The sequence below is a fragment of the Saimiri boliviensis genome, chromosome 1, assembly GCF_048565385.1.
Source record: "Saimiri boliviensis isolate mSaiBol1 chromosome 1, mSaiBol1.pri, whole genome shotgun sequence".
NCBI lineage: Eukaryota > Metazoa > Chordata > Mammalia > Primates > Cebidae > Saimiri > Saimiri boliviensis.
In genome coordinates, this window is record NC_133449.1 from 115,885,191 (window position 1) to 115,912,830 (window position 27,640).

The 27,640-nt window shown below is 42.3% G+C and overlaps 1 protein-coding gene across 1 annotated transcript in view; it reads left to right on the plus strand.

The window, feature by feature from the left end:
- Positions 1 to 1,014: 1,014 nt before the first annotated feature.
- The window catches only part of AMFR (autocrine motility factor receptor), a 56,189-nt gene continuing 29,563 nt past the window's right edge, over positions 1,015 to 27,640 (plus strand). The window contains exons 1-8 of the mRNA XM_003943454.4: positions 1,015 to 1,485; positions 12,590 to 12,682; positions 17,903 to 18,067; positions 19,579 to 19,731; positions 22,052 to 22,092; positions 22,255 to 22,387; positions 24,277 to 24,410; positions 26,968 to 27,078. Coding sequence (XP_003943503.1) covers positions 1,231 to 1,485; positions 12,590 to 12,682; positions 17,903 to 18,067; positions 19,579 to 19,731; positions 22,052 to 22,092; positions 22,255 to 22,387; positions 24,277 to 24,410; positions 26,968 to 27,078 — 1,085 coding nt within the window. The 5' untranslated portion in view covers positions 1,015 to 1,230. The remainder of the gene's footprint in view (positions 1,486 to 12,589; positions 12,683 to 17,902; positions 18,068 to 19,578; positions 19,732 to 22,051; positions 22,093 to 22,254; positions 22,388 to 24,276; positions 24,411 to 26,967; positions 27,079 to 27,640) is intronic.

Consider the following 27,640-nt stretch of genomic DNA (forward strand, 5'->3'; position numbering starts at 1 on the left):
TTTCTTGAGCCCAGGAGGTGGAGGCTGCAGTGAGCCATGATCGTGCCACTGTACTCCAGCCTGGGCCACAGACACTGTCTCTTAAACCTGCACCCTTTATCACCCCCTACTGCCCTGTCCTCTCACCCCTAACAACCATTAATCTAGTTGTCTATGTTTATATACTTGCCTATTCTGGACATTTCATATCAATGGAATCACAGCACGTGGATCTTTGTGGCTGTCTTCTTCGACTTAGAACCAGTTTAAGGTTCGTCCATATTGTAGCAAGTATCAGTTCATTTTTAGGGCCAAATGGTAGTCCATTGTATGGATATACATATATCCACTCATCACTTGATGGACATTAGCGTTGTTCCCATCTTTTGGCTGCTATAATAAGTATAAATATTTGTTTACAAGTTTTGTGTGGAGTTATGTTTACACTTAGATTGTAATTACTGAGTCAAATGGTCACTCTTGTTTGAGGAAAGGACAGATTATTTTCCAAGACAGCTGCACCATTTGACATTCACTTCTGGTGTATGAGGCACACATTTTTATTTCCTGCTAAATCAGGTTCATTTTTTTAGTTTCCGCTGGAGGTTACTAGTAAACAGCAGAAACTTGAAAGACTGTTTATTAATATTCTTTCTTCTGGGGTTTCGGGGACCAGGGAAGCTGCTCGGCCCCTAGGAGTTCTCGGGGTAACCTGCTTTGGAAGGTTAATGCGGGGGCAAGTGGCTGGCGGCCTAGTGGCCGGCTTCCCCGCACCCTGAGGCCCGGCCCGCCCGTCAGCGCCTGCGGGCTCGAGTGACGCCTGCGCCGCGGCGGGAGCAGGTGCCCTTTGCGTCCGCGGGCCCAGCCGAGCCGGGGTGCGGGCGGTAGGTCATGCTGGGTGCCGGCCCCCGGAGCCTGAGGCCCGGGTCTACGCCCACGAGGCGGCGGCGCGACCGCTGGGGGCGGGGGACGAAGGCCGCGCCCCCGCGCCCGTCCCGCCCGCGTCCCGCTGGGGGCGGCGGCCTGCCCCGAGCCCGCCGAGGCTCTTCCGCGCCGGCAGGGGCAGCAGCGGGAGCGGCGCGGGGCGGAGCGGCGCCAGCAGCCAGCAGCTACCCGGCCCGGCCCGGCGCGGCGGCGGCGGCGGCGGCTGCGGCAGCGACGCCAGAGCCCGTGGGCGCTGTTCGCGAGGCCGCCGCAGGGGCCCGGCCGCAGCGCGGGGAGGCGTGGGGGCCGGAGGCCGCCGCTGCCGCCATGCCGCTGCTCTTCCTCGAGCGCTTCCCCTGGCCCAGCCTCCGCACCTACACGGGCCTCAGCGGCCTGGCCTTGCTGGGAACCATCGTCAGCGCCTACCGCGCGCTCAGCCAGCCCGAGGCCGGTCCCAGCGAGCCGGCCCCGCTAACGGCCTCGCTGCAGCCCGAGCAGCCGGTGCCCGCCCGGCCGAGCGCCGGGGGCCCCTGGGCCCGCGACGTGGCCCAGTACCTGCTTTCGGACAGCCTCTTCGTGTGGGTGAGCGAGGCGGCCCGGCCCGCGGGGCAGGCGCGGGGGCGGGCGTCCGCCGCGTCACCCTTTATCTGCGGGGGGCGTGGTGGGTGGGCCTAGGGTCCCCTCCGCCAGGGACCCCCGAGGACGAACGCCTGGGGGGCGCGGCCTTGCCCGCGGAGCGTAGACGAGAGAGGGGTGAGGCGCTGGGCGGGGGATGGGGGGCCGCGGGCGGGAGGAACGACGCGTGGGGTTGCGAAGGGGCGGCCCGGAGGCGCAGGGCAGGGTTGGGGGCTCCGGGAAGGGGGTTGGGGAGGCGGCGGCTGAGGGTCTGCGCTGGGGCACTGGCCGGGCCCGGAACGGGGGAAGGGGTTAAGCGGCAGTGGGGAGGAAGGGGCCGGGTTTTCTGAGGAACCCTGGGGAGAGACGAGAAGGTTTCAAAGGGTAGGTTCAAGGGGAGGTCGGGATCTGGGAGTGCGTTACCCCGAGGGGTGGACGAAGTGGAGGGAAGTTGAAAGCCTTTCCCACTTGGTCAAGCCTGGGATTGTTGTTAGCGGCTTTCCTTTCGACAAAGAGAAGGCAGAGAGGAGGATTCAGACGTTGTGTATGCGGGAATTTTCGGCACTCGGCGTGTCTTTCGACATTCCCTTCGGTGAGAGACCGTCTCCCACAACTTTTTTGCCACTTCGTATTCGACTGTCCCCTTTGGGAGCTCTTTAATGAAACAAAAACGAGACCGACTGTGCTTCCTTTTCTGCTGCCTTTACCTGATGATTCATGACAGTTTTCACATTCGCAGTGTCAAGGCCGCCCATCATTTTAACTGAATGTTTCTTATTTGAGGGTCTATTGTAACACAAAGTTGCCGGGTTGTCTGCCTCTGCGAGATAAGCAGCATTGATAAGGCACACATGCTGGCTTTGTTCCTTAGAACAGATAATTTCAGGCTGAGCAGATCAACGGTATTTTGGCGAGAGAATTTTGCTTTCACCTTGGCCTTGAATACTTCTTATTTAGATCCCACAGTGATCAGAAAAGTTACTCCAGGATTTAAAGTCTCATTTGGATTTGCTGTGACTTCTTGGATCTTGTCTCCTTGCAAGTTCCCATTTGGGTTTGAGAGTAGGCTGTAACTGACTGAGAGATTAATATTCCTAGTTGATAGGATGATATGCAACTCATTTGTTATAATTAGTCCCACCGTGCTTCATTAGAAAGCAGTGGGATTTATGGACTCTGTGGGCTGTGGATTAAGTCTCCTCGTCCTTCTGATGGAGAGTTTAGTAGAAGGCAGTGAAGAGTGAAGTTCTACTGCTGTGTAAAGCTGAACTTTATAGGCCCAGAGAAGGGAGAAGAGGAAGAACTCAACATCTCTTGCTTAATTTCAAATCGGTTTTTGCATTTGAGTGAGCAGGTAAACAACTTACAGTGATGTGGAGAGTGTTTTTGCCAAATGTTAAGATTATAATGTAGTCTCTGACATTTTTTAAGTCTAAGATATAAATAAGCCTTTGAGAAGGAACCCTTATTTTATTTATGTAACAACACTGGTATTGTTTAATGATTTCCCCCCCCTTCCAAGACTTTCTTTTGGTAAAAGCCATGCTCAGATTCTAAGGTTAATACCTCTTCCGAAAACATTACGTAAAGGCTGTTGATTTTTCTGTGATGATGTTTACTTTTTAGGACATTTCCTTTTCTTCAAGCATTTTCAGTAGAGGTCTTACCTCAGGCAGGTTTATCACTTCTTGCTCTCTGCTGACGATATTTTCATTTCTCAGTTGATCCTGTGCTGTCTTCCATCTTTCCTCTGGGGTCTCCACGTGTTTATTTTGGCCTGCCTTGGTTTTTCAGATCCTCCTTGTGCTCACTGTGAGTTTGTCTCATCACTCAGTGTATATGTAGTTTCTGCTTTAGCAGCTGAGTAGAAGTGACAATTTCAAAAGCCTTCCTCCATGGTGGGACATATAAGATTGTTGAGTGAATACTGTATATGTTGGTGTCTTTATCAACTGGATCCTCCTTGCGCCCTCCCCCAGTTCTACTGAATTCAGATTCAACTTTTTCACAAACACTGCCTGCCAAGGCCAACCAAGACAAAACAGACTGATCCTTCTGCCAGTGCAAGCGCTGCTAGATATTGTTTAACATAATGGAATTCCTAAAACTTACCTTTGTATAGCCCAGTTTAGAATAATATCGGTCTGATAGCATCACAGGAGGTTTTGATGAACTAACTCAATTTAAAACCTTTCAAAGCTGTTATTTTGGGCACTCTGGAGGGCATATCTGTGAACAAGAAACACTTTCCCCTACCCTCAGTAATACGGCAAAATTTGATAAGTGCTAATAGATAAACAAAACGAAGTGGAGTTTGGAGGAAAAAGAAAGGAATTGTGCCTAAAGAAGGGTTCATGGAAGGTGGTGTTTGAATCAGCCTGGAAGGTTGGAAGGGTCTCAATCAGCAGCAGTGGGTATTCCAGTGAGAGAAACCAGCGAGTGGAGCTTGGTCTGGCGTGGGGAGGACAGCGCTGGGCCCGGCCAGAGTGGTCCAGAAGCTGGGCTGTTTGTTATATTAAAAATCTCTTGAATCTTCTGATTTAAGAGGGAAGTTGAGAAGGTGAAGAGGATACCTGGGGTGAAGGAGGTGGCGCAGGGGGCTCTGCTGTGAGAGGAGGAGGTGAGCAACCCCTTTGAAGGTTTCTTTCTTAAAGTGTGGATCTCTGGCAGCCTGGTGTGTTGTCATGGGGGTACTTGTATAGTTTCCCTGAGGATCCATTTCAGAGAGAAGGGTGGAGCCTTGGAATCTTCATTTTAGTGAATGCCCTGGGTAATTGGAGGGACCACTAGTGGCTGAAAAACTGATCTAGGAAGAGGCTATGGTATGGGGTCATGTAACCTTGACCTGGCTTGCTCTACCAAGTATGGACAGTGTTTTGTGGAGTGTGAGAAGCCATTGATGAGGTTTAAGTGGGGGTGGGGCATGGAAGAGTGGCGGTGCTATCATGATTTTTGTTTTTTAGAAGATAGTCTGGAAGCAGTGTGGAAGATAGATTTATATAAATTGGGAAGAAGATGGGAGATCTAGTGACCTAAAACTTCCAAGGAGGCCTCTCCAGGTGGGCCCTCCGGCATGACATTGAGAATGGATTTAGTAGTGGGGGGCTTCAGGGTTTTTACTCTAACAAATATGTGGGTTTGACCTGTTCATTTGTTTCCCCATGTCTTTCTAGAACTTCGATCCTAAAGTTTCATTCGAGATGGATTTTTATTTTGTTACTCATTTCTAGGCTATTTTACGTTGCTCAGATAACGCTTCCATTAAGCTGCCTCTTTTGGTTCATTCTAGCTGGTTTTGGATTGTTCAGGTGTTTTGGCTTTTTTATTTTTTTTTATTCTTACTCATTACTTTTATTATTTCCCTTTCCTGCTTTCTTAAATATCTTCTTCTAAAATTCTAAGAGCAAGACGGTAAATGGAGAAATAGAAATACGAAATTAGTGTCAAGGTTCTGATTTAATTATGCAAATAATATTATTTAAATAGAACTCTCAAGGGGAAAAATAACCACAAACAAAAGTGGATAAAAGTGAATTGACTATTTAGAACAGGGTTTGGCAAACTTGCAGCCTATTTGGCTAGGCCTATTTTTGTCTTAACAGCTAAGAATGGTTTTATATTTTAAAAGGGTTGTAAAACAAGTTAAATAAATTAAGGAAGTCGCAGAGCCCAAAATATTAACTATCTGAGAGCACTTTAGAGAAAAACTGGCTGACTCCTATTTTAAAGAAACTATTGTAAACTTAAGGCTGGGTTCAGTGGCTCACACCAGTAATCTCAGCAGTTTGGGAGGAGGAGGCTGAGGCAGAGGCAGGAGGTAGGAGGATTGCCTGAGGCCAAGGAGCTGCTTAAGAGCCTGGGCAACATAGGGAGACCCCCTGTCTCTACAAAAAATAAAAATAAAAAATTAGCCACCACTATAATCATGTGAAAATAGGCTCTTTAAATTAGCAGTGAGCCAATTTGTCTCTTAAAGTGCTCTCAGATGGTGACTATTTTAGGCTCTGCAACTTCCTTATTTACTTAATGTGTTTTACAACCCTTAAAAAATATACCTGCTTCTAAAATTCTAAGAGCAAGACATGTAAATGGAGAAATAGAAATATGAAACTGCTGTCAGGGTTCTGACTTAATTATGCAAATTGAGCATAGTGGCCTATGCTGTCATCCTAGCTATTTGGGAGGCTGAGGCAGGAGGATCATTTGAGCCCAGAAGCTCAAGGTTACAGTGAGCTGTGATTGTGCCACTGCACTTCAGTTTGGGCCAGAGTGAGACCCTATCTTAAACAAAAAAACAAAACTTGAGAGCTGCAGGTGACTTCCTAGGTTCGAGTCTTTATGAGTTAACGATTTAAAGGTATATGAGAGAAAAATGTTAGCTCCAGAAATGTTGGGGCAGCTGAAGGAAAAAAAGACTAAACTCGTAAATAATTGGATGGGAGCCTAGATAAATTAAACATAAAAGGAACACCTTCCAGGTGAGGGAGAAGGTGACTGCTATTTGATCACCCTAGTCCTAGGCGTGTTTTGCATGAGAACTATCATCTATTTCCCTAGTATTGTTAAAGGAGGAACACAGTTGTCATCTATGTGATAAGGGGGAATGTGTGCATGTTTGTATTATGTGTTTGTGTCTGGAAGCCTGCAGAGAGGTGACAATATGTGGATTGCCCTTAAAGGGAGGGAACTACCAAATGGTGGGGGGCACATGGGGAGTGGTGCTGGCCTAGGCAGGAATCTGATACATACCCAGATGGACCAAGTCTTGGAAACAGTTCCTGGTAGTTTAATCCCATGTCTTTGCAAGCTCATAAATAAGTCCCCATTGGTGGCCAGCATTTTACAGGGTCAAAAAAACCTGTAGGGTTACATGGTGATAAATGCACCTTCCTCTCTTTTCCTCCCAGACAGGCCTAACTATTTTATAACTTAGTTTCTGTTTTCTCCAGTAGAAGAGTAGAACCATTCTAGAAGGGACATTTTCCTGCCAGGCCTTGCAGTGAAGGGAATTAACTTTGAGGTTAGTCAAGGTTCCTGGGATCATTACTGTCTGACCTGCTACATTCTGTCCAAGGACAAGTAAAACTTGTTTTTATTTTGTATAGGCTGGGAAAAAAAGGCATTTGATGAGTTTTTAAAAATGCTTTGAAGTTTTGACAGCACTATAGCTATAAGAAACATTCTGAAATGTTTTAATATGGTTGAATTTTTCTTCTTTCTTTTTTTTTTTTTTTTTCTGAGCCAGAGTCTTGCTCTGTCGCCCAAACTAGAGTTTAGTGGTGCGATCTTGGCTCACCTCAACCTCCACCTCCTGGGTTCAAGTGATTCTCCTGCCTCAGCCTCCCAAGTAGCTGGGATTACGGGTGTGTGCCACCATGCCTGGCTAATTTTTTGTGTTTTTAGTAGAGATGGGGTTTCACCACGTTGGCCAGGTTGGTCTTGAACTCCTGACCTCAGGTGACCCACCTGCCTTGGCCTCCCAAAGTGCTGAAATTGTAGACATGAGCCACCACGCCCAGCCATAGTTGAAGTACTGTACTGTAACAGGTGAACTTGTTTTGGTTTGTTACTCATCAGTTTGTCATTATATGGTGAGAAAAATAATGTGAAATTTCAGAACTAGTTAGATTAGTAGATTGTAAACTTAAAAAAAAAATTTGGGCCGGGCGCGGTGGCTCAAGCTTGTAATCCCAGCACTTTGGGAGGCCGAGGCGGGTGGATCACGAGGTCGAGAGATCGAGACCATCCTGGTCAACATAGTGAAACCCCATCTCTACTAAAAATACAAAAAATTAGCTGGGCATGGTGGCGCGTGCCTGTAATCCCAGCTACTCAGGAGGCTGAGGCAGGAGAATTGCCTGAACCCAGGAGGCGGAGGTTGCGGTGAGCCGAGATCGCGCCATTGCACTCCAGCCTGGGTAACAAGAGTGAAAACTCTGTCTCCAAAAAAAAAAAAAAAATTTGAAAATAGATAATGCATGCTCAGGGTATAAAAGTTAAGGGGTACAGGCCTGGCATGGTGGCTCACGCCTATAATTGTAGCACTTTGGGAGGCAGAGGTGAGAGGGTCACCTGAGGTCAGGAGTTTGAGACCAGCCTGGCCAACATAGTGAAACTTGTCTACTAAAAGTATAAAAATTAGCTGGACGTGGTTGCTTATGCCTGTAATCCCAGTTACTCCGGAGGCTGAGGCAGGAGAATCACTTGAACCTGGGAGGTGGAGGTTGCAGTGAGCTGAGATCACACCACTGCACTCCAGCCTGGGCGACAGAGTGAGACTCCGTCTAAAAAAACAAAAAGTAAGTGGTACAGAAGTAATATGCAGTGAAAAGTAGATCTCTCTCTCTCCCCCTGTCATCTGTTTTCCTTTTCCAGAAATGGCAGTTATCAAATTCTTGTAGTAAGTAGTGGTATTAAGTAGGAGACTGAGAAATACCCAGATTGGTCAAGTCCTTGGCAGTTCACACCTATGTATTATACAAACATGTACGTGCACATATTCTTTCTTTTTTACACAGCGTGGCATAACAAGTAAGCACATTTCTGTGCCTGGCCTTTTTTTCAGTGAATGAGTTATCTTGAAGGCTCTGTGTAATGCTGCTAAAGACAGAGCTGCCAGGCCACATTGTTTTATGGGCTTCATTTGCATTCCACTCCGCAGAAGTTTTACAGTTTATTCGACTAAGTCTTCCTCATGGACATTTGCTTTCCATTTTTCTGCTATTATAAAAAATGCCTCAGTGAACACCTTACAGTTTTTGGATTCTGCCTGCTAGGAAAAGTTAGTTAGCTGTGTAGAACAGATAAAATGAAGTTAGTACTTTTGGATTTGCTTTTATTTATTTATTTATTTATTTATTTATTTATTTATTTATTTATTTATTTATTTGAGACGGGTCTCACTGTGTTACCCAGGCTGGTCTTGAACTCCTTGCGTCAAAGAATCTTCTTGCCATGGCCTCCCAAAGTACAGGGATAACGCATGTTCCACTGCACCTGACCCAGGGATTTGCTTTATTTTACTTTACTTTTTTAAGCAGATTTTTTTTTTTTTTTTAAACAGAGTCTCACTCCAGTTGCCCAGGCTGGAGTGCAGTGGTACAATTTTGGCTCACTGCAGCCTTGACCTCCCTGTGTTAGAGTGATTCTCCCAACTTAGCCTCCCAAGTAGCTGGGACTACAGGCACACACTACCACACCCGGCTGCTTTTTTTGTGTTTTTATTAGAGACAGGGTTTCACCATGATGCCCAGTCTGGTCTTGAACTCCTGGACTCAAGCAATCCACCCACGTTGGCCTTCCAAAATGCTGGGATTATTGATGTGAGCTGGTGGGATTTGCTTTTAAATGAGGAATTCTCCAGTTATATTTCTTTCAGTACAGATTGGGTATCCTTTATCCAAAATGCTTGGGACCAGAAGTTTTGGATTTGGAATTTTTCATATACATAATGAAAAATTTGGAATATTTGCATATACATAATGAGGCATTTTGGGGACGGTACCCAAATGTAAACATGAAATTTCTCTCTGTTTCTTATATCCTTCATATACATAGCCTGAAGGAAGTTTTATTTTTCCCATAGGGACACTGGGTGAACTGTTGTAAGCCTGCATTTTGACTGCGATTTCATATACATAATGAAAATATGGAATATTTGCATATACATAATGAGGCATTTTGGGGATGGTACCCAAATGTAAACATGAAATTTCTCCATGTTTCTTATATTCTTCATATACATAGCCTGAAGGAAGTTTTATTTTTCCCATAGGGACACTGGGTAAACTGTTGTAAGCCTGCATTTTGACTGCGATTCATCACATGAGGTCAAGTGTGGAATTTTCCACTTGTGGCACCATGTTGGTGCTCAAAAAGTTTTGGACTTTGGAGCTCAGATTTTGGATTTTTGCATTAAGGATGCTCAGTTGTGTTTACGATTTTTCAAGCTTTTGTTTTAGGTATGACACAATATTTATTTATTTATTTATTTATTTGAGACAAGGTCTCACTCTGTTTCCCAGGCTGGAGCAGTGCAGTGGCGCAGTCACAGTTCACTATAGCCTTGACCTCCTGGGCCCAAGAGATCCTCCCACCTCAGCCTCCTCAGTAGCTGAGACTACAGGTGCACACCACCCCACCAGGCTAAGTTTTATATCTTTTGTAGAGATGGGGTTTCACTGTGTTGCCCAGGCTGGTCTTGAATTCAAGCAGTGCCCTCCACCTCAGCCTCCCAAAGTGCTGGGATTAAAGATTTGAGCCACCGTGCCTGGTCCTTATTTGTAATTAACATATAATAATTATAATTAAGGCATTTTTCCTTAAATAGACATAGAATAGTTATTAATAATCATTAAGGTGTTTTAAAAATCTTTGTTTATAATCTTAAAATAATTTTTAGTTGCTTTTAATCCTTTGTAGCTTTGGCTACAAAGTTCACAACAGCTTATCTCCTTTTTATGTAATTTCTTTTTAGTATCAGTATACTTTCTCAAGCCTTTTTTTTCCCTGCTTAGTCATGTTAATTTTCAGTTCTTCATTTAAATTAAAATAGGAAGTGGTTTTCCGTGGGTGATGGGATTATGAGAGACTTTTACCTTTTCATTGATAAATTAAAGATATACATTTTTTATACTTTATTTTGAACTCAGAGACTTTTATTTATGCTGGGTGCAGTGGCTCATGCCTGTAATCCCAGTACTTTGGGAGGCTGAGGTGGATGGATCACTTGAGCCCAGGAGTTCAAGACCAGCCCGGGCAGCATGGTGAAACCTTGTGTCTACACAAAAATACAAAATAATTTTTGTGGTAGCTCATACCTGTAATCCCAGCTACTTGGAAGGCTGAGACAGGAGTATAGCTTGAACCTGGAAGGCGGAGGTTGCCGTCAGCAGAGATTGAGCCACTGTACTCCAGTTTAGGCAACAGAGTGAGGCTGTCAGAAAAAAGAAAAACCAAAAAACAGACCTTTGTTTTAAAAAGTTTGAGAAATAATGAATAATACTTTATTTTTTTGTTTGATGACTTAAGATGTGTGTGAGAGTGCCATTTGGAACAGAAAAATGTTTAAGTGACCCTATATTTGTTTTTTTTTCCTCCATCATGACTCTCGTAGTAACCTGCTTGGCCTTCTGTTAAATTGCTTACTATGTTCTATCTCTTGTAGGTTCTAAAAGCTCTTTGAGTTTAGGGCTCAGAGCTCTCTCATTTTTCTGATTTCGCACATGCCTTGAACAACTGCTAAAAGTGTTACATTCATTTTTAAAATTCATATGCCTACATGTAAAAATAGGAAGAATTCTTTTAAGCAATTGTGTTGTAATTAAGTTGGGGCATGTTTGGCTGGGGGATGTGACTTGAAGGGTTGTGGTTTTTTCTTATGACATTTCACTTAGTTAATGTGGCTGAGATTAACTGGTTAGGTCACAACAAAGGTGAGTCTTTTTAGCGTCTATTTCATCACCTTAAAAATGAACATTTTCAGTTACCTGAATTGTTTTTCCTTTTTAAAAATTTTTATATATTTTTCAGTAGGGACAGAGTTTTGCTGTGTTGCCCAGGCTGGTCTCGAACTCCTGGTCTCAAGCATTTCTCCCACCTTGGTCTCCCAAAGTGCCAGGATTACAAATGTGAGCTGACCAGGCTCCTGGTAGCAATCCGGACCATTCTGAATAGGCCTGTTGCACAAATTAGGCTATTTGGGGGAACTAGTTTGGGTTTTTGTTCCTGGTTGTTTGAAGGATTTAAGTACCAAAACAGTTTATTTTTTCAGCAGAACTGTTTTTGTTTTGATCCTTTAAAAATATATTACATAGTTCTTGGCCCATCAGACAGACAGAATAGAACTAAACTTAATGTAATCGTTTATAATGAATCAGAGCTGCCTTTAAGTGTTCTCCCAATGGAGGGATGGTGTGAGGTACTAAGTAACAGACCCTGAGGGATCTTGCTTCCTTAAATTACTCTCCTCTATCCCCTTTCTTTCTTATTTAAAATTATCACTTGCTTTTATAAGTAGAGGGAAGAGTGACTTGGCAAAGGTAATACAGTAAATGTGGTGAATCAAAGGCAGAAGCAGCTTTACTGAATTGGAGTTCCTTTTCAATTGCTCTCAACAAGTCGTCTTTACTGTCTTTATCAAGGTCCTTTTGGCTTTTGGGGGTTATTCAGAGTAATGTGATATCCCACACTAATCTCTTGGTTGGGGACAGCCAACTCTTCCATTTTGTAAGCATTAAGATTTGTTGTTTAGATGTAAGGATATTCGTCACTTCGGGTTTTTTGTTTGTTTCTTTTTTTTAAAAAATTTCTCATAGACTGTTGAAGAAGGCCTTGGTTTTACATTGGTATCCCCAGGTTGCCTTTCATCTCTTAGCCCCTCCCACCAATTTTTGTTTTTCTTCTGTTTTCCCGATTCCACCTCACTGCAATGCCACAGAACCTTTACTTCAAAGCCAACACCAAGCTTGGAGAACATTTATCTTTTGGTTGAAAGACTTTTCCATTGCAATAAATGTTAAAATATTCTCTCTCTATATATATTTTGGTTATTAGTTCCTTATAATGAGAATTTTTTTGTGATCATCCACACTCATACCCCTACCTCCCATTTGTTTGGCAGGGCAGAATCTCTGCATGCTGGATTTTGCTATTCATGGTAACTTCAGTTTCTAGAATAGTTTTCTTGAAGGCTACCAAAATAATGTCAGAAATGAGGTACTTGGGAAGGACCTGTAGTTTACAAGTTTCATATAGTTTTGCGCATGTAGTACAAAGTGTGCACACAATTCAGTTAAGGCTGAAACATGAGGTGGCCTGCCGGAGGGTATATATTGGTACAAGTACTGTGACTTAGCTGTTGAGCTGGTGCCTCTCCTCCCAATCGTCATCCCTATACCCACTGCTCAGAACAGTGTGTGCTTTCAGATATTACTTATCTTGCATTGGGAGAGAACCAGAAAGACTCACTTGTCACTGGAAATGATGGCTGAATTCTTAATATGAGATTTTTAGAGCTGCTTTTAGTTTTCAGCAGGAGGAAATAAACTTCCTTTCTCTGATTTGTGCACAGGTTCTAGTAAATACTGCTTGCTGTGTCTTGATGTTGGTGGCTAAGCTCATCCAGTGTATTGTGTTTGGCCCTCTTCGAGTGAGTGAGAGACAGGTAAGTCTACACTGAAAAAGGTGGATTCTTGTGACTAGATTTTTTTTTAAACTTTGTATTTTTACAATTTCAGATGTGTGGAAAAGTTCCATAAATATTATGTACCCTTTATCCAATATTTTGTTCTAGTTGCTTTAATAATCACTTTTTATTTATACATACTTTTTTTTCTGAGTCATTTGAAAGTACGTTGTGGACATCATTACCCTTTTGCCCCTAAATACTTCAGTATGTATTTTCCAAGAGCAAAGGCATTTCTACAGCACAGTGATTAAAATTAGGAAATTTAACATTGATAAAATACTTTGTCTAACCCACAGTCCATATTCAGTATAGACAAGTTGCCCAAATATTGTTTTTTATAGCTTTTTTTTTCTCCATGACTTGTAGGAATGTTGTTTTTAAAGAAGCCTAGATTTGTTTCATTTTGAATGATCATAAATGTCACCCTGTAGAATGTGGGTTCTTTTCCAAAAAGAATTTACCAGGAGATTTCTCTCTGTGGAAAGGTAAATTAAGAATCATTGTTTTACAAGCATAAAATTAGATGATTTGTTCTTGTTTTAGGTAAGATTGTCTGACATTGGGAAGTGACGCTCAGAAAGGGGAGGGGACACTTTCAATGAAGAATTATGCCACAAGCATACTGTATAGATTGGCAGTTCCCTGAGGATTTAGGTGGGAAGGTTGTAGAATGTTATTTTTTTTTTTTTTTTTTTTTTTTTTTTGAGACAGAGTCTTTCTCTGTCACCCAGACTGGAGTGTGGTGGTATGATCTCAGCTCATTGCAACCTCCGCCTCCTTGGTTCAAGCACTTCTGTCTCACCCTTCCAAGCAGCTGGGGATTACAGGTGTACACCATCACACCTGGTCAATTTTTGTTTACAATCCATATTCAGTGGACTGAATTTTAGTAGAGACTGAATTTTTAGTAGAGACACGGTTTTGCTGTGTTGGCCAGGCTGATCTTGAACTCCTGACCTCAGGTGATCCACCTGCCTTGGCCTCCCAAAGTGCTGGGATTACAGGCATGAGCCACTGCGCCTGGCATGGTATGTTTTAAAGTAAGAATTTAGAACTGACCTTCAAAATGACAATGTAAGAACAAAACTGTTTTATTCTATTTTATCCCAGTGATAAGACACAGGAACATACTACATGAAAAGCACAACAACAGATAAACTTTGTGTTCAGAGTGCAGTGGTCATTCTCTCTTTACTTACCCTTTTCAACCCAAATCTCGTTTTGTAAAATCAGCTGAAGTCCTAGTTTAGAGCTGACGTGTGTTACTCAGTGGTTGAGCCCTTGAATGCCATTGTGAGCAGCACTATTTTGTTTTCCAAGAGATTTTTTATTAGTTAGTATTCAGTACTTTCTCCATTATCAACTATAGAGGTCTCCCAGATAGGTTCTAAATGCTGCTTTTTTGAGGGGTGGAGGGTTGGGGAGAGGAGAGAGGGTCTTGCTCTGTCGCCCAGGCTGTAGTGCAGTGGTGCGATCTCTGCTCATTGCAGCCTCAACCTCCTGGGCGCAAGCAATCCTCTCATCTCAGCCTCCTGAGTACCTGAGACTACAGGCAGGTGCCACACCTGGCTGATTGTTTTGGTATTTGTAGAGATGGGGTTTTACCATGTTGCCCAGGCTGGTCTCAAACTGCTAATCTCAAGCAATCTGCCTCAGCCTCCCAAAGTGCTGGAATTATAGACATGAGCCACCACAACCAGCTTAAATGCTGCTTTTGATACTTCAAGTTTTCCTTCAAATATTTGATTTGTAGACCAGAAATTGGTCAGCCCACGCAGGCTTGGTGGATTGATCTGGCACCAGTGGGCTTTATATACTTTATTTTCCCTAAAAGTTTAGTTCTATCAGGTTGAAATTTGTTTTATTTTATTTTATTTTATTTTATTGAGACGGAGTTTCACTCGTTACCCAGGCTGGAGTGCAATGGCGCGATCTCAGCTCACCGCAACCTCCGCCTCCTGGTTCAGGCAATTCTCCTGCCTCAGCCTCCTGAGTAGCTGGGATTACAGGCATGTGACACCATGCCCAGCTAATTTTTTGTGTTTTTAGTAGAGACGGGGTTTCACCATGTTGACCAGGATGGTCTCGGTCTCTTGACCTCGTGACCCACCCACCTCAGCCTCTCAAAGTGCTGGGATTACAGGCTTGAGCCACTGCGCCTGGCCTTGAAATTTATTTATTTATTTATTTTTTTGAGATAGAGTTTCAATCTTGTTGCCCAGGCTGGAGTGCAATGGCACGATCTCGGCTCACTGTAATTTCTGTCTCCTGGGTTCAAGTGATTCTTCTGCCTCACCCTCCTGAATAGCTGGGATCACAGGCATGTGCCACCACGCCTGACTAATTTTAGTGGAAACGGGATTTATCTGTGTTGGTCAGGCTGGTCTCAAACACCTGACCTTGGGTGATCTGCCCGATCTCGGCTCACTGTAATTTCCGCCTCCCTCCCAAAGTGCTGGGATTACAGATGTGAGCTCACCAGGTTGAAATTTATAGAAAGTATGATGTTTACTTATAAGTATTATAGGGGTTTTTTACTAGATCAAGAGGTGATTATAATAAGCATATTTGTTATCCAGCTATACTTTTGGTTTTTCCAGCATTGATTGTATCTTCCCTGCTGTTCTATATTGGCTTATTTTATGTTTAATGTCATCCATTAGCATTAATTAAGAACCCTTTTGAGTTAGAACTCTCTAGAATTGACATAGGTTTGCTCTGTGGGTGCTTAAAGTTCTAGAAACAGGGTCATGCTAGAGGCAAAGACCTCGAATATCTAAAATGATTAAGTAGAGGCTTAGAGCAAGGAGGGTTTTTTGACCTTTTTTTTTTTTTAAGTGCTTAGTGCCTATTATGGTACTTGAACCCAGGAGTTTGGGGCTGCAGTGAGCTACGACTTGGCCATCGCACTCCAGCCAGGATGACAGAGTAAAACCCTGTCTCTTTAAAAAAAAAAAGTATACTTAGAGTCATGCTTCTATTATCCTCTTCACTCAGTTCTCCTAGATGGCTTGATAGTCTACTTTAACATGTGGAGGAACTATACCCTCCTTATTGCCCTCTTTTTCTTTTTTTTTGAGACAGAGTCTAGCTCTGTCATCAGAGTGGAGTGCAGTGGCCTGATCTCAGCTCACTGCAACCTCCACTTCCAGGGTTCAAGTGATTCTCCTGCCCCAGCCTCCCGAGTAGCTGGGACTACAGGCATGTGCCACCATGGCCAGCTGATTTTTGTATTTTGAGTACAGACGGGGTTTTACCATGTTGGCCAGGATGGTCTCAATCTCTTGACCTCGTGATCCTCCCGCCTCAGCTTCCCAAAGTGCTGGGATTACAGGCGTGAGCCACTGCTCCTGGCCGCTCTCTTTTATTTCATGGTTAGTGAAGGTTTTTAAAACTGGAAGCCCTCAGTGTAAAAGAGTACAGTCAAGCAGATATGCATACACACTGCCCATACTTACATGACTGCTTTGGAAATTAGGTAGATTTTACTTATTATAAACCATAAAAACATTTGTAATTTTTTATTTGACAGTGCTGAAGTAACTCATACAAAGATATGTACAAAAATATTCATCACAATTTTTTTTTTTTTTTTTTGAGACATAGCCTTGCTCTGTTGCCCAGGCTGGTGTGCAGTGGCACGATCCTGGCTCTCTGCAATATTCACCACCCAGGTTCAAGCAATTCTTGTGCTTCAGCCTCCTGAGTAGCTGGGATTACAGGCATGTGCTGCCACACTCAGCTAATTTTTGTATTTTTATTCGAGACGGGGTTTTGCTGTGTTACCCAGGCTGGTCTTAAACTCTTGGGCTCAAGTGAGCCACCCTCCTCAGCCTCCCAGAGTGCTGGGATTACATGTGTGAGCAACCACGCCCAACCATCATTATAATGCTTTTTTGAATGGTGAAAATTTTAAAACAGTTTCATTGTCTATCTTAAGCCATTAAAATGGTATACTGGCATATTCAGAGAATATTCATTGACATTCTTGGTAAGGTTTTGACAGTACAACAGGTGAAAGAAAGCAGTGTACAAAAATTAATGTGTTTTGCACATAGGGAAAAGACAAGAAAATTCATAAAAATGTTAAGCCATCATTTTCATTTTCCTTGTACTTTGTATGCCCCATTTATTATGAGCTGATAAAATGGTTGTGTTATGTTTTAAACTGAAGAATTTTTTTTTTTTAAAGGCTTATCTTTTTATTGTGTAAGAATCTGGAAGGCAGAAGTAGTAAAAATGATACCGATGGCCCTTACCATTCTTTTTCATTGTGCATGAAAAATGTAAGCATTTTCTTCTTGTTTTTGAGACGTGGTCTTGCACTGTCGCCCAGGCTGGGGTGCAGTGGCACAATAATGGCTCACTGTAGCCTTGACCTCCTGGGCTCAAGTGATCCTCCCACCTCAGCCTCCCCAGTAGGTGGGACTAGAGACGTGCACCACCATGCCCAGCTAATTTTTGTGAATTTTTTTTTTTTTTTTTTTTTTTTTTTGAGGTGGAGTTTTGGTCTTTTGCCCAGGTTGGAGTGCAATGGCGCCATCTCAGCCAACCTCTGCCTGCCGGGTTCAAGCGATTCTCCTGCCTCAGCCTCCCGAGTAGCTAACAGGCACCTGCCACCACTCCCGGCTAATTTTTTATTTTTAGTAGAGATGGGGTTTCTCCATCATGTTGGTCAGACTGGTCTCGAACTTGTGACTTAAGGTGATCCACCCACCTTGGCCTCCCAAAGTGCTGGGATTACAGGCATGAGCCACTGTGCCTGGCCTGTATTTTTCTTTTTTTTTTTTTTTTTTGGTAGAGATGGGGTTTCACCATGTTGTTTAGGCTGATCTCAAACTCTTGAGCTCAAGCTGTTCAACCGCTTCAGCCTCCAAAAGTGCTAGGATTACAGACATAAGCCACCTTGCCTGGCCTATTTCTTAATATGTAAGTTACTAAACTAATGTCACTATCCTTTTAATAGCTAAAATTCCATAATTGATTTAGGGTTACAGTTCAGAGTTTACAGATTACTTTCTGGGTGTCTTCTTCAGACGACTGCTTTTTGTTTTTCCTTCTGTTTTCTTGAGGACAAGTGTTGGAAAGCCGAGTGCAGAATATATCTTCCATAGAAGCCAGCTTTTGTTATGGTAACTTCCTTTAAATGGGGTAGGTGTGATGGTACTCACCTTCATAAACATTTTTCTTTTTTAGCATCTCAAAGACAAATTTTGGAATTTTATTTTCTACAAGTTCATTTTCATCTTTGGTGTGCTGAATGTCCAGACGGTGGAAGAGGTGGTCATGTGGTGCCTCTGGTTTGCTGGACTTGTCTTTCTGCACCTGATGGTTCAGCTCTGCAAGGATCGATTTGAATATGTGAGTTTTTAGCCAAGCTTTTTGCTTGCTTAGTCACACGTTTGCCAGCTTTGAGTTGTGTAACATGAATGAGCCACAGAAGTCATGGTCAGGTCAGCTCTCCTGGGAAGACTCCTACATCGGGCCCCCATTACCTGTTTCTTTTTTTTTTGAGACGGAGTTTCGCTCTTGTTGCCCAGGCTGGAGTGCGATGGCGCGATCTCGGCTCACCGCAACCTCCGCCTCCTGGGTTCAGGCAATTCTCCTGCCTCAGCCTCCTAAGTAGCTGGGATTACAGGCACACGCCACCATGCCCAGCTAATTTTTAGTATTTTTAGTAGAGACGGGGTTTCACCATGTTGACCAGGATGGTCTGCCTGTTTCTTAAAGAACTTTCTGTAGCAGCCAAGAGATGCAGAATTGATGTCTCCTAGGGAGCTTTCCTCCCAACCCCATAGTGTATTACATTACACTTAACCTATGCAAACTGTTTTGATCATAGTGCAAGGAAACCTTGATACATAAACAATAAAATCTGGTCTTTTCTAGATATTTTCTGTTCTAGTCTCCTTCTGTCTCCCTCCACTCACCCTGGTTCTCGGAGCTCTTCTTTCTGTCTAGTTTATACGATTTCCACCCCTGGGCCAGGACTAAATGAGCTCCGTTAGCTTCCTTGGTTGCAGAAGTGAATCATTTTATATCTGGTACGAGATCTGCCACTTGGTTTCAGATCGTAGCTGTGTGGGTGAACCCCTACCCATTAGTGACCTAAAGTAATCTCATGAGTCCCAGATAAATGTGCACCTACAATGCTGCCCCTCAGTTAAACCCACTCCAGGGCCTTGATTTTCCCTGTCTTTACCCAGTCCACATGGACCTTGCACCTCTGTGCGAGTTAATCTCACTTTCAAAACCTTTATTTCTTTCACATTCAACCCTCATTTGCAGTCACAAACTGGAACTTCTAACCTCCCAAACTGGTTTTTTAAAAAATCTACGCCTGCAACCTCAGGAGTTGCAGCTCCAGGCCTTCTTTTCAGGCTGTTGCCTCTACTTGCATAATGCTGACATCACATTGTAATAGTGGTAACTCTGCGCCTGGATTGCATTTCAGTTGTCCTAGCCCTAACAGACTGGGAGTGCCAATTTCAGAGAGAACTAGAGCAAGACTTAGAAACACAACAGAATAGGCACCGTCCTGAGTCTTGTTGAAGTTGAGAGGAGAGAGTTATATACCCTTGGAACATTGCTTCTAGAGGTTTATAATCCTAGTGCTGAGAGGATCCTTAGAGTAAGAGAGAGAAATATAATGCATATTGTTATATACAGTAAGTTAAATGACAGCGATCTCTAAATATCAGCTCACATTCATATTTGGGTTATTGTAGAACTGGACCATATAGTGATGGGATGCATTTCTGTGCTTAGCACAGTACCCTAAGCAGAGAAGCCAAGACTGACTTTGAATTTCTCAGTGAAGTTTAACACTGCCATGAAGAAGAATGAGCAGTTTCCCATTGTGTGCATTTCAGCTTTCCTTCTCACCCACCACGCCTATGAGCAGCCATGGTCGAGTCCTGTCTCTGTTGGTTGCCATGCTGCTTTCCTGCTGTGGACTGGCGGCTGTCTGCTGCATCACTGGCTACACCCATGGAATGCACACCTTGGCTTTCATGGCTGCAGAGGTGAGATGCTGGACACAGGACTTGCTCAGATTGTGTTTCTGTCTGTTTTCGCGGAAGCTGGATATTTGACAGGTTATTTTCACTCATGCAATGACGGGGATATTTGGTCTTAATTTTAACAAGCATTTCAGTTCCTTTTTGTGTGTTGGGTACTGGTACTGAATGCTTTTGTGTGGTATTTTATGTAATTCTTTCTTTACGTGGGGTATAAATATTTTACAGAATAATATGTAAACTGTATTCATCATTTTGAAGGAAAAATCTGATCTATTCATGAATATTTTAAGATTTGAAGAATTTTTGCTCTTAAATCTTTCTGACAATACCAACTTTTGTTCAGTAGAAATAAAAATTCTTTGTATGTCCTTATATTTAATGGCTATTTTTGCTTTTTCCTCTGGCCAAAGGCAAAGTACTTTTACCCATAATTAGTATTATTCATTCAAAAATGAGATATTAGATAAAGTGAAGCTAACTGGCTAATATCAAAACACTAAGTTTAAAATAATTGGGAATTTGGTAGAGCAGAGTTAAAGTTTATTTCTGTTTGACAGCATTCACTTTGGAGTACATTTAGTAGTGTAAGTAAAATTAGAAAAGGAACATTTAAATACATAATGTTAATTATGATATTGTTATAAATAAAATATACTCCTAATATAAATAATAGGATATGTAATCTTAGTTGAACAGTATTCAATACAGAAAGTATTCTGTATATGAAAAATATACAACTATATTTCATCTTGACACAAAATCTGCTGAAAAATCTATTTACACTGACTTATTTCCTTTGCTTTAGATATATTTTATTACCCAGCACAGTTAGAATGATACTATGTTTTCCTTTTTTGGTTCTCTTTCAACTAATACAATACTAGTCCAAACTTTGAAAAGTGTATACCTAAAAATAAACACAGTTAACCTAGGCCTGTCAGGTCATACTATAGTATGTACTTTTATTTTAGCTTATTACTGTTTATTCTTTTAAGATAATTTATCATATTACAGATTTGATATTTTAAAACATTTCTTATATTCATAGAATTTCTCATGTAAAATATTTTTCACTTATAAATGGGAATTTAATCTCAAACATAAATAATAGTTTTATTCTACTAGATTAACAGGACTTTTTTCTTAATGAAACATGTCTTTTTTTTTTTTTTTTGAGACAAGGTCTCACTTTGTTGCCCAGGCTGGAGTGCAGTGGTGCAGTCTCCGCTCACTGCAACTTCCACCTTGTGGGCTCAAGTGATCCTCTCATCTCAGTCTCCCTAGTAGCTGGGACTGCAGGCATGAACCACCATGTCTGGCTGATTTTTTGTTTTTTTTGTAGAGATAGGGTTTTGCTATGTTACCCAGGCTGGTCTTGAACTCCTAAGATGAAGCAGTCTATCCACCTTGGCCTCTCAAAGTGCTGAGATGACAGGTGTGAGCCACTGTGCCTTGCCGTCAATTTCTGTAATAAAAAATACCCTTCAAGACCAGCCTAACCAACATAGTGAGACTTTGTCTGTACAAGAGGGGAAAAGCCATGAGAGCCTTATTTATTTATTTATTGAGACAGGGTCTGCGGTCTGGCTCTGTCACCCAGGCTGGAGTGCTGTGGTATGATCTCTGCTTACTACAGTCTCCACCTCCAGGCTCAATCCATCTTCCCACCTCAGCCTCCCAAGTAGCTGGGACTACAGGAACACGCTACCATGCCCAGCTAATGTTTGTATTTTTTGTAGAGATGGGGTTTTACCATGTTGCCCAGGCTGGTTTTGAACTCCTGAGCTTGAGCAGTCCTCCTGCCTTGGTCTCCCAAAGTGCTGGGGTTAAAGGTGTGACATGGCCAACCTTATTTTGCTTTTGATTTCTTTCATTCTGTTTTCTGCTGGTGGACAAAGAGAGTGCACAAAGCACTAGGGAGAGAGCAGGTCCTCTTGTCTAGGATAGCAGTACCTAACCAATACTTGGAGTTACAGCATCACCTTTCTAAGTAATCTGTTATAGTGGTTTAATGCTATATGAAATAAAATTGATGGTCAAACTACCAAGGTGAACCTTAAGATTATAGGGGGATTCCCAGGAGATGGACAGGTGTAATTGGTTGTCACCTGTTAACAGGACTTTTCCTCAATATAAATTGGGTTTCTAAATCATAAAAATATTTTATGGAAATTTGAAGCAGAGAAAATAAAATAATGGATACACTTGAACAATCTGATTTTTAAGTGAATCGAGAAATGTTTGTCTTTTATCATTTTATCAAAATAAATTTGGCCTGAACAATGCTAAATTTTACTAAAATGAAAAATATCCTCTTTTATAGTCTCTTCTTGTGACAGTGAGGACTGCTCATGTGATTTTACGGTAAGTGAAATTTGGGAGGGAGGTGATTGAGGCCTACTCATAGAATTGATTTTAAGATGTAGCAGGTATGAAATATATAAAAATCTGACTAAACTACACCATGGTTAAACCAAATTCAGTTGTAACAGTAAATTAGTAAGGTGTTTTCTCTCTTCATTACAGATACATAATTCACCTCTGGGACCTCAACCACGAAGGGACTTGGGAAGGAAAGGGGACATACGTCTATTACACAGATTTCGTCATGGAGCTCACCCTCCTGTCCCTTGACCTCATGCACCACATTCACATGTTGGTAAGTTCCCTCAGAAGGAGCTCTAACAGAGGGCAAGCCTTTCAGAATTAGGAGCAATAATGGTTTGTTCATTAAAAAATGAAACCTTAGGATTAAGATGTGGAGGGACTACTTAAAGACTAAAAATGAATGTGGTTGCACACCTTCCCTCTTTTTGCCACTGGGTGTAAGGCAGTGCTGTGGAACTGCTTTGGCTGGTGCCGACTCAGGAGGTGTTTCTTGTCGTGGGAGACTTATTTAACTTTGCTGACCAAGTGAATAGATCATTCTTTTTGCATGAAATTAAGAAGCTACCTTTCCCCATAGTTTCTATGACTTTACATATTTAGCAGTTACTTTGTAGGTGGTAATGGAGAATTCCTGCAATGTTAGCTACTTCACGGATTTATACATTTTTCATCTTTGTAATTTAAAAAAAGTCTTTATACTTAATTCCTACATTCCTACTACCATCACTGTTTACATTTTACTTTGGTATGTTAGAAATTACAGTGTCATAGATCTGCTTCATTGGTTAGCACTTCAGTGATCTAATAATGGTGAGATTCAAAATAGTTGCTGGGCAACTTATTTACATTATGAGCCTAGCAAGTAGTATTTTAAAATTATTGGGCTAGACATGGACATTTCTAAGTCTACTTTTTTTTTTTTTTTTTTTTTTTTTTTGAGACGGAGTTTCGCCCTTGTTACCCAGGCTGGAGTGCAATGGCGCGATCTCGGCTCACCGCAACCTCCGCCTCCTGGGCTCAGGCAATTCCCCTGCCTCAGCCTCCTGAGTAGCTGGGATCACAGGCACGTGCCACCATGCCCAGCTAATTTTTTGTACTTTTAGTAGAGACGGGGTTTCACCATGTTGACCAGGATGGTCTCGATCTCTCGACCTCGTGATCCACCCGCCTCGGCCTCCCAAAGTGCTGGGATTACAGGCTTGAGCCACCGCGCCCGGCCTCTAAGTCTACTTTTTGAAAGAAACTTTGAAAACATATTTTTTTAAGAAAGCATGTAATTCTTTTTCATAAAAAGCCTCCCTCCCCGCTCAAAAAAGGAAAAAAACAAGTGGCCAAAGATAACTGTTAAGACTTTTTTGTCTTTTTTTAAATTTTAATTTTTTTCCTCATGCTTGTTTCCTAACGGCTTCCTTTTACGTATTTGAATACATACATTCATACGTTGACATCTTATCTTAGATATAAAGTTTTTTTTTAGCTAATGTATTATGAACATTTTGCTATGCTAGCATCAGTTCTTTTAAGCCATTTTAATACTTTCAGGATAAAAATTTCATCAGATAACTATACCATGATTTAATGAACCGCATCCCACAATGGGTTATTTAGGTTATATTCAGTTGTTTACTATTTCACATCTTTACCTAATATTTTTTATCATATATTAGTTTGATAAAGATAGTTATATCTTTATCATTTATTTAATACTTTTTTCATTTATCTAATACTATCTTCCCATATAATTGACCTTTAGAACTGTCATTTATACAAATATAATAATAATATGTAGTTGTTTAGTATAATAAATGTAATTAATGAGTATATAATTACACAGTTTTTGAGTTTACAATCTGTTCTGCTGGGCATTTTGTTTATTGTCATATTTTCTCTTTTGTAATTGCATGGATAGACATCTTTTTGCGTAAAGCTTTTCCATTTCTGATGAATTTCCCAGGAAAGATGGCTGGCAATGGAACACTTAGGCTGACAGGCATGTGCATTGTTTAAATCATATGATAAATCTGTGTATTTCCTTTCTGAGAGACACTGCAGTTCACCTTCACCAATAGTTAAGAGCTTCTGCTGCCTACTGCACCTTCCTCACTAGCAAGTTCCTGTTGACTTTTACTGTGTGTTGTGTTCTCTTTCTCTCTGTTTAAGTTATTTGGCAACATCTGGTTATCCATGGCCAGCCTGGTCATCTTTATGCAGTTGCGTTACCTGTTTCATGAGGTGCAGCGTCGAATTCGTCGGCACAAGAACTATCTGCGTGTGGTTGGGAACATGGAGGCCAGGTAAGGAAGCACAAGTTGATGTTGCCTAAGTTTACTCATTTTCAGTTTTTAATAGTAGCAGATCTCAGATGTCAGAACGTATGTTCGCACACTTTTAACAGAGTGATGGAGAGGAGAGGCTCTGGAGTCAGACTGCCTGGGCGTGAATCCCCATTTAGGTGCTGTGTGATTTGGGGCAATTTACTTTGCCTCTAAATTAAGGATGATGACGGAACCTTCTGCCTAAACTACTGGGAGAATTTGGCGCAATAATTCATGTACTTAGAATGGTAGTGGGCACATAGTGCTCAGTAAGGATTAGGCCCTTATTCATCGTTATTTGATTGTCATTATTATCAAATAGACGCTTCATTGGGCTTCTGCCCTGTTCATTTCCTGAACAGTGGGTCTCAGTTGTTTTCTGCACAAGAGTGTTTACACATACATACTTAACCTCATTGAAGGAGGCACTCTTTTTTTTTTTAATTGCATTTTAGGTTTTGGGGGTGTATTTGAAGAAGATGCAAGATAGTTGCATAGGTACACACATGGCAGTGTGATTTGCTGCCTTCCTCCCCTTCACCTATATCTGGCATTTCTCCCCATGCTATGTCTCCCCACCCCCCACTGTCCCTCCCCTATTTCCCCCCAACAGACCCCAGTGTGTAGTGCCCCCCTCCCTGTGTCCATGTGTTCTCATTGTTCAACACCCACCTATGAGTGAGAACATGCGGTGTTTGATTTTCTGCTCTTGTGTCAGTTTGCCAAGAATGATGGTTTCCAGGTTCATCCATGTCCCTACAAAGGACACGAACTCATTGTTTTTGATGGCTGCATAATATTCCGTGGTATGTATGTGCCACATTTTCCCTGTCCAGTCTATCATCGATGGGCATTTGGGTTAGTTCCAGGTCTTTGCAATTGTAAACAGTGCTGCGGTGAACGTTCGTGTGCATGTGTCCTTATAGTAGAACAATTTATAATCCTTTGGATATATACCCAGTAACGGGATTGCTGGGTCAAATGGAATTTCTATTTCTAGGTTCTTAAGGAATGACCACACTGTCTTCCACAATGGTTGAACTAATTTACACTCCCACCAACAGTGTACAAGTGTTCCTTTTTCTCCACATCCTCTCCAGCATCTGTTGTCTCCCGATTTTTTAATGATCGCCATTCTAACTGGTGTGAGGTGGTATCTCAACGTAGTTTTGATTTGCATTTCTCTGATGACCAGTGATGATGAGCATTTTTTCAAATGTTTGTTGGCCTCATGTATGTCTTCTTTTGTAAAGTGTCTGCTCAGGTCCTTTGCCCACTTTTGAGTGGGCTTGTTTGTTTTTTTCTTATAAATCTGTTTTAATTCTTTGTAAATTCTGGATATCAGCCCTTTGTCGGATGGGTAGAGTGCAAAAATTTTTTCCCATTCTGTTGGTTGCTGATTCACTCTAATGACTGTTTTCTTTTGCCATGCAGAAGCTGTGGAGTTTGATTAGGTCCCATTTGTCTATTTTGGCTTTTGTTGCCAATGCTTTTGGTGTTTTGGTCATGAAGTCCTTGCCTACGCCTATGTCCTGAATGGTTTTGCCTAGATTTTCTTCTAGGGTTTTTATGGTATTAGGTCTTATGTTTAAGTCTTTAATCCATCTGGAGTTAATTTTAGTGTAAGGTGTCAGGAAGGAATGCAGTTTCTGCTTTCTGCACATGGCTAGCCAGTTTTCCCAACACCATTTATTAAACAGGGAATCCTTTCCCCATTGCTTGTTTTTGTCAGGTTTGTCAAAGATGGGATGGTTGTCGATATGTTGTGTTGCCTCCGAGGCCTCTGTTCCGTTCCATTGGTCTATATCTCTGTTTTGGTACCAGTACCATGCTGTTTTGATTACTGTAGCCTTGTAGTATAGTTTGAAGTCTGATAGTGTGATGCCTCCTGCTTTGTTCTTTCTGCTTAGAATTGACTTGGCTATGCGGGCTCTCTTTTGGTTCCATATGAAGTTTAAAGTGTTTTTTTCCAGTTTTATGAAGAAGGTCATTGGTAGCTTGATGGGGATAGCATTGAATCTGTAAATTACTTTGGGCAGTATGGCATTTTCATGATACTGATTCTTTCTAACCATGAACATGGAATGTTTCTCCATCTATTTGTGTCCTCTCTTATTTCGTTGAGCAGTGGTTTGTAGTTCTGAAGGAGGCACTCTTTTGCCAAGCTGAGACTAAACCACACTTGGAGGTGCAAGATTAATGGGTATCCTCTTTGCACCCGGGGCACAGCTTGGATCTCTTCTTTGTGCCTAGGGACACAGTTTGGATCTCTGGGGGCCTTACTCCTCTGATATGTCCAGATACGGTCTCCAAGGTCTTGACTAACAGCAACCATTATTAAGACAGAGTTCCTGTGCATAAGTTTCTCACTCACTTTTTAATGGGCTTTGAAGATAAATTCTATTTCTGATTATCAGACATGTTCTGTTGAACACACATTCTCTGTAACTGTGCTGTGATACAGGTGCAGCCTATAAAGTGTTTAGTGTGTGTGGAACTGACCAAGGTTCCTACTGGGCTTGTTTTGTTTCCACAGGTTTGCAGTTGCAACTCCAGAGGAGCTGGCTGTCAATAATGACGACTGTGCCATCTGCTGGGACTCGATGCAGGCTGCGCGGAAATTGCCCTGTGGACATCTTTTCCACAAGTAGGAGCTTTGTGAAGGGCCGTGTGGGACCGGTGTTCTGTCCAGGGCGTGCGGGTGTGTTTTGTACCCAGGCTTGAGACTCATCCTAGTGGAGGAGTGGGGATATTACCTCAGCCTGGCCTTGCTGCTGGCACTGAGTGTTCTGGGAAGCTCTTGGGTCTCCTTCTTTGTGCCTTACTTAGCCTCTTCCCTACATCATAGGACTGTTTCCCAGCCATAGTTTGCCATCTTAATTTCTGGATATGTTAGCTGTCTTCATAATATGTTTTCTCCATTTTAGCTCTGAAGTACAGTAAATAGGCCTGTAAGATTTAAAAGAAAGGATTGGGAGGATTCCTTGCTTTCAAACAGCTTGTTAGCTAACTGGGAGAGAGAATATATAATTTTGCATTTTGTACATACCCTCAAGCCTAAAAGCACACCAGAGAAGTGGATTGAGATGGGAACTAGACCAGGACCACCAACCAGCACAGAAGAGCGTGCCTGTCATCCAGGATTACAAAATAATCTCTTCAGTAATCCTTCTGAATGGGAGTAGATCCAAGATATCATTGGGCCTCTG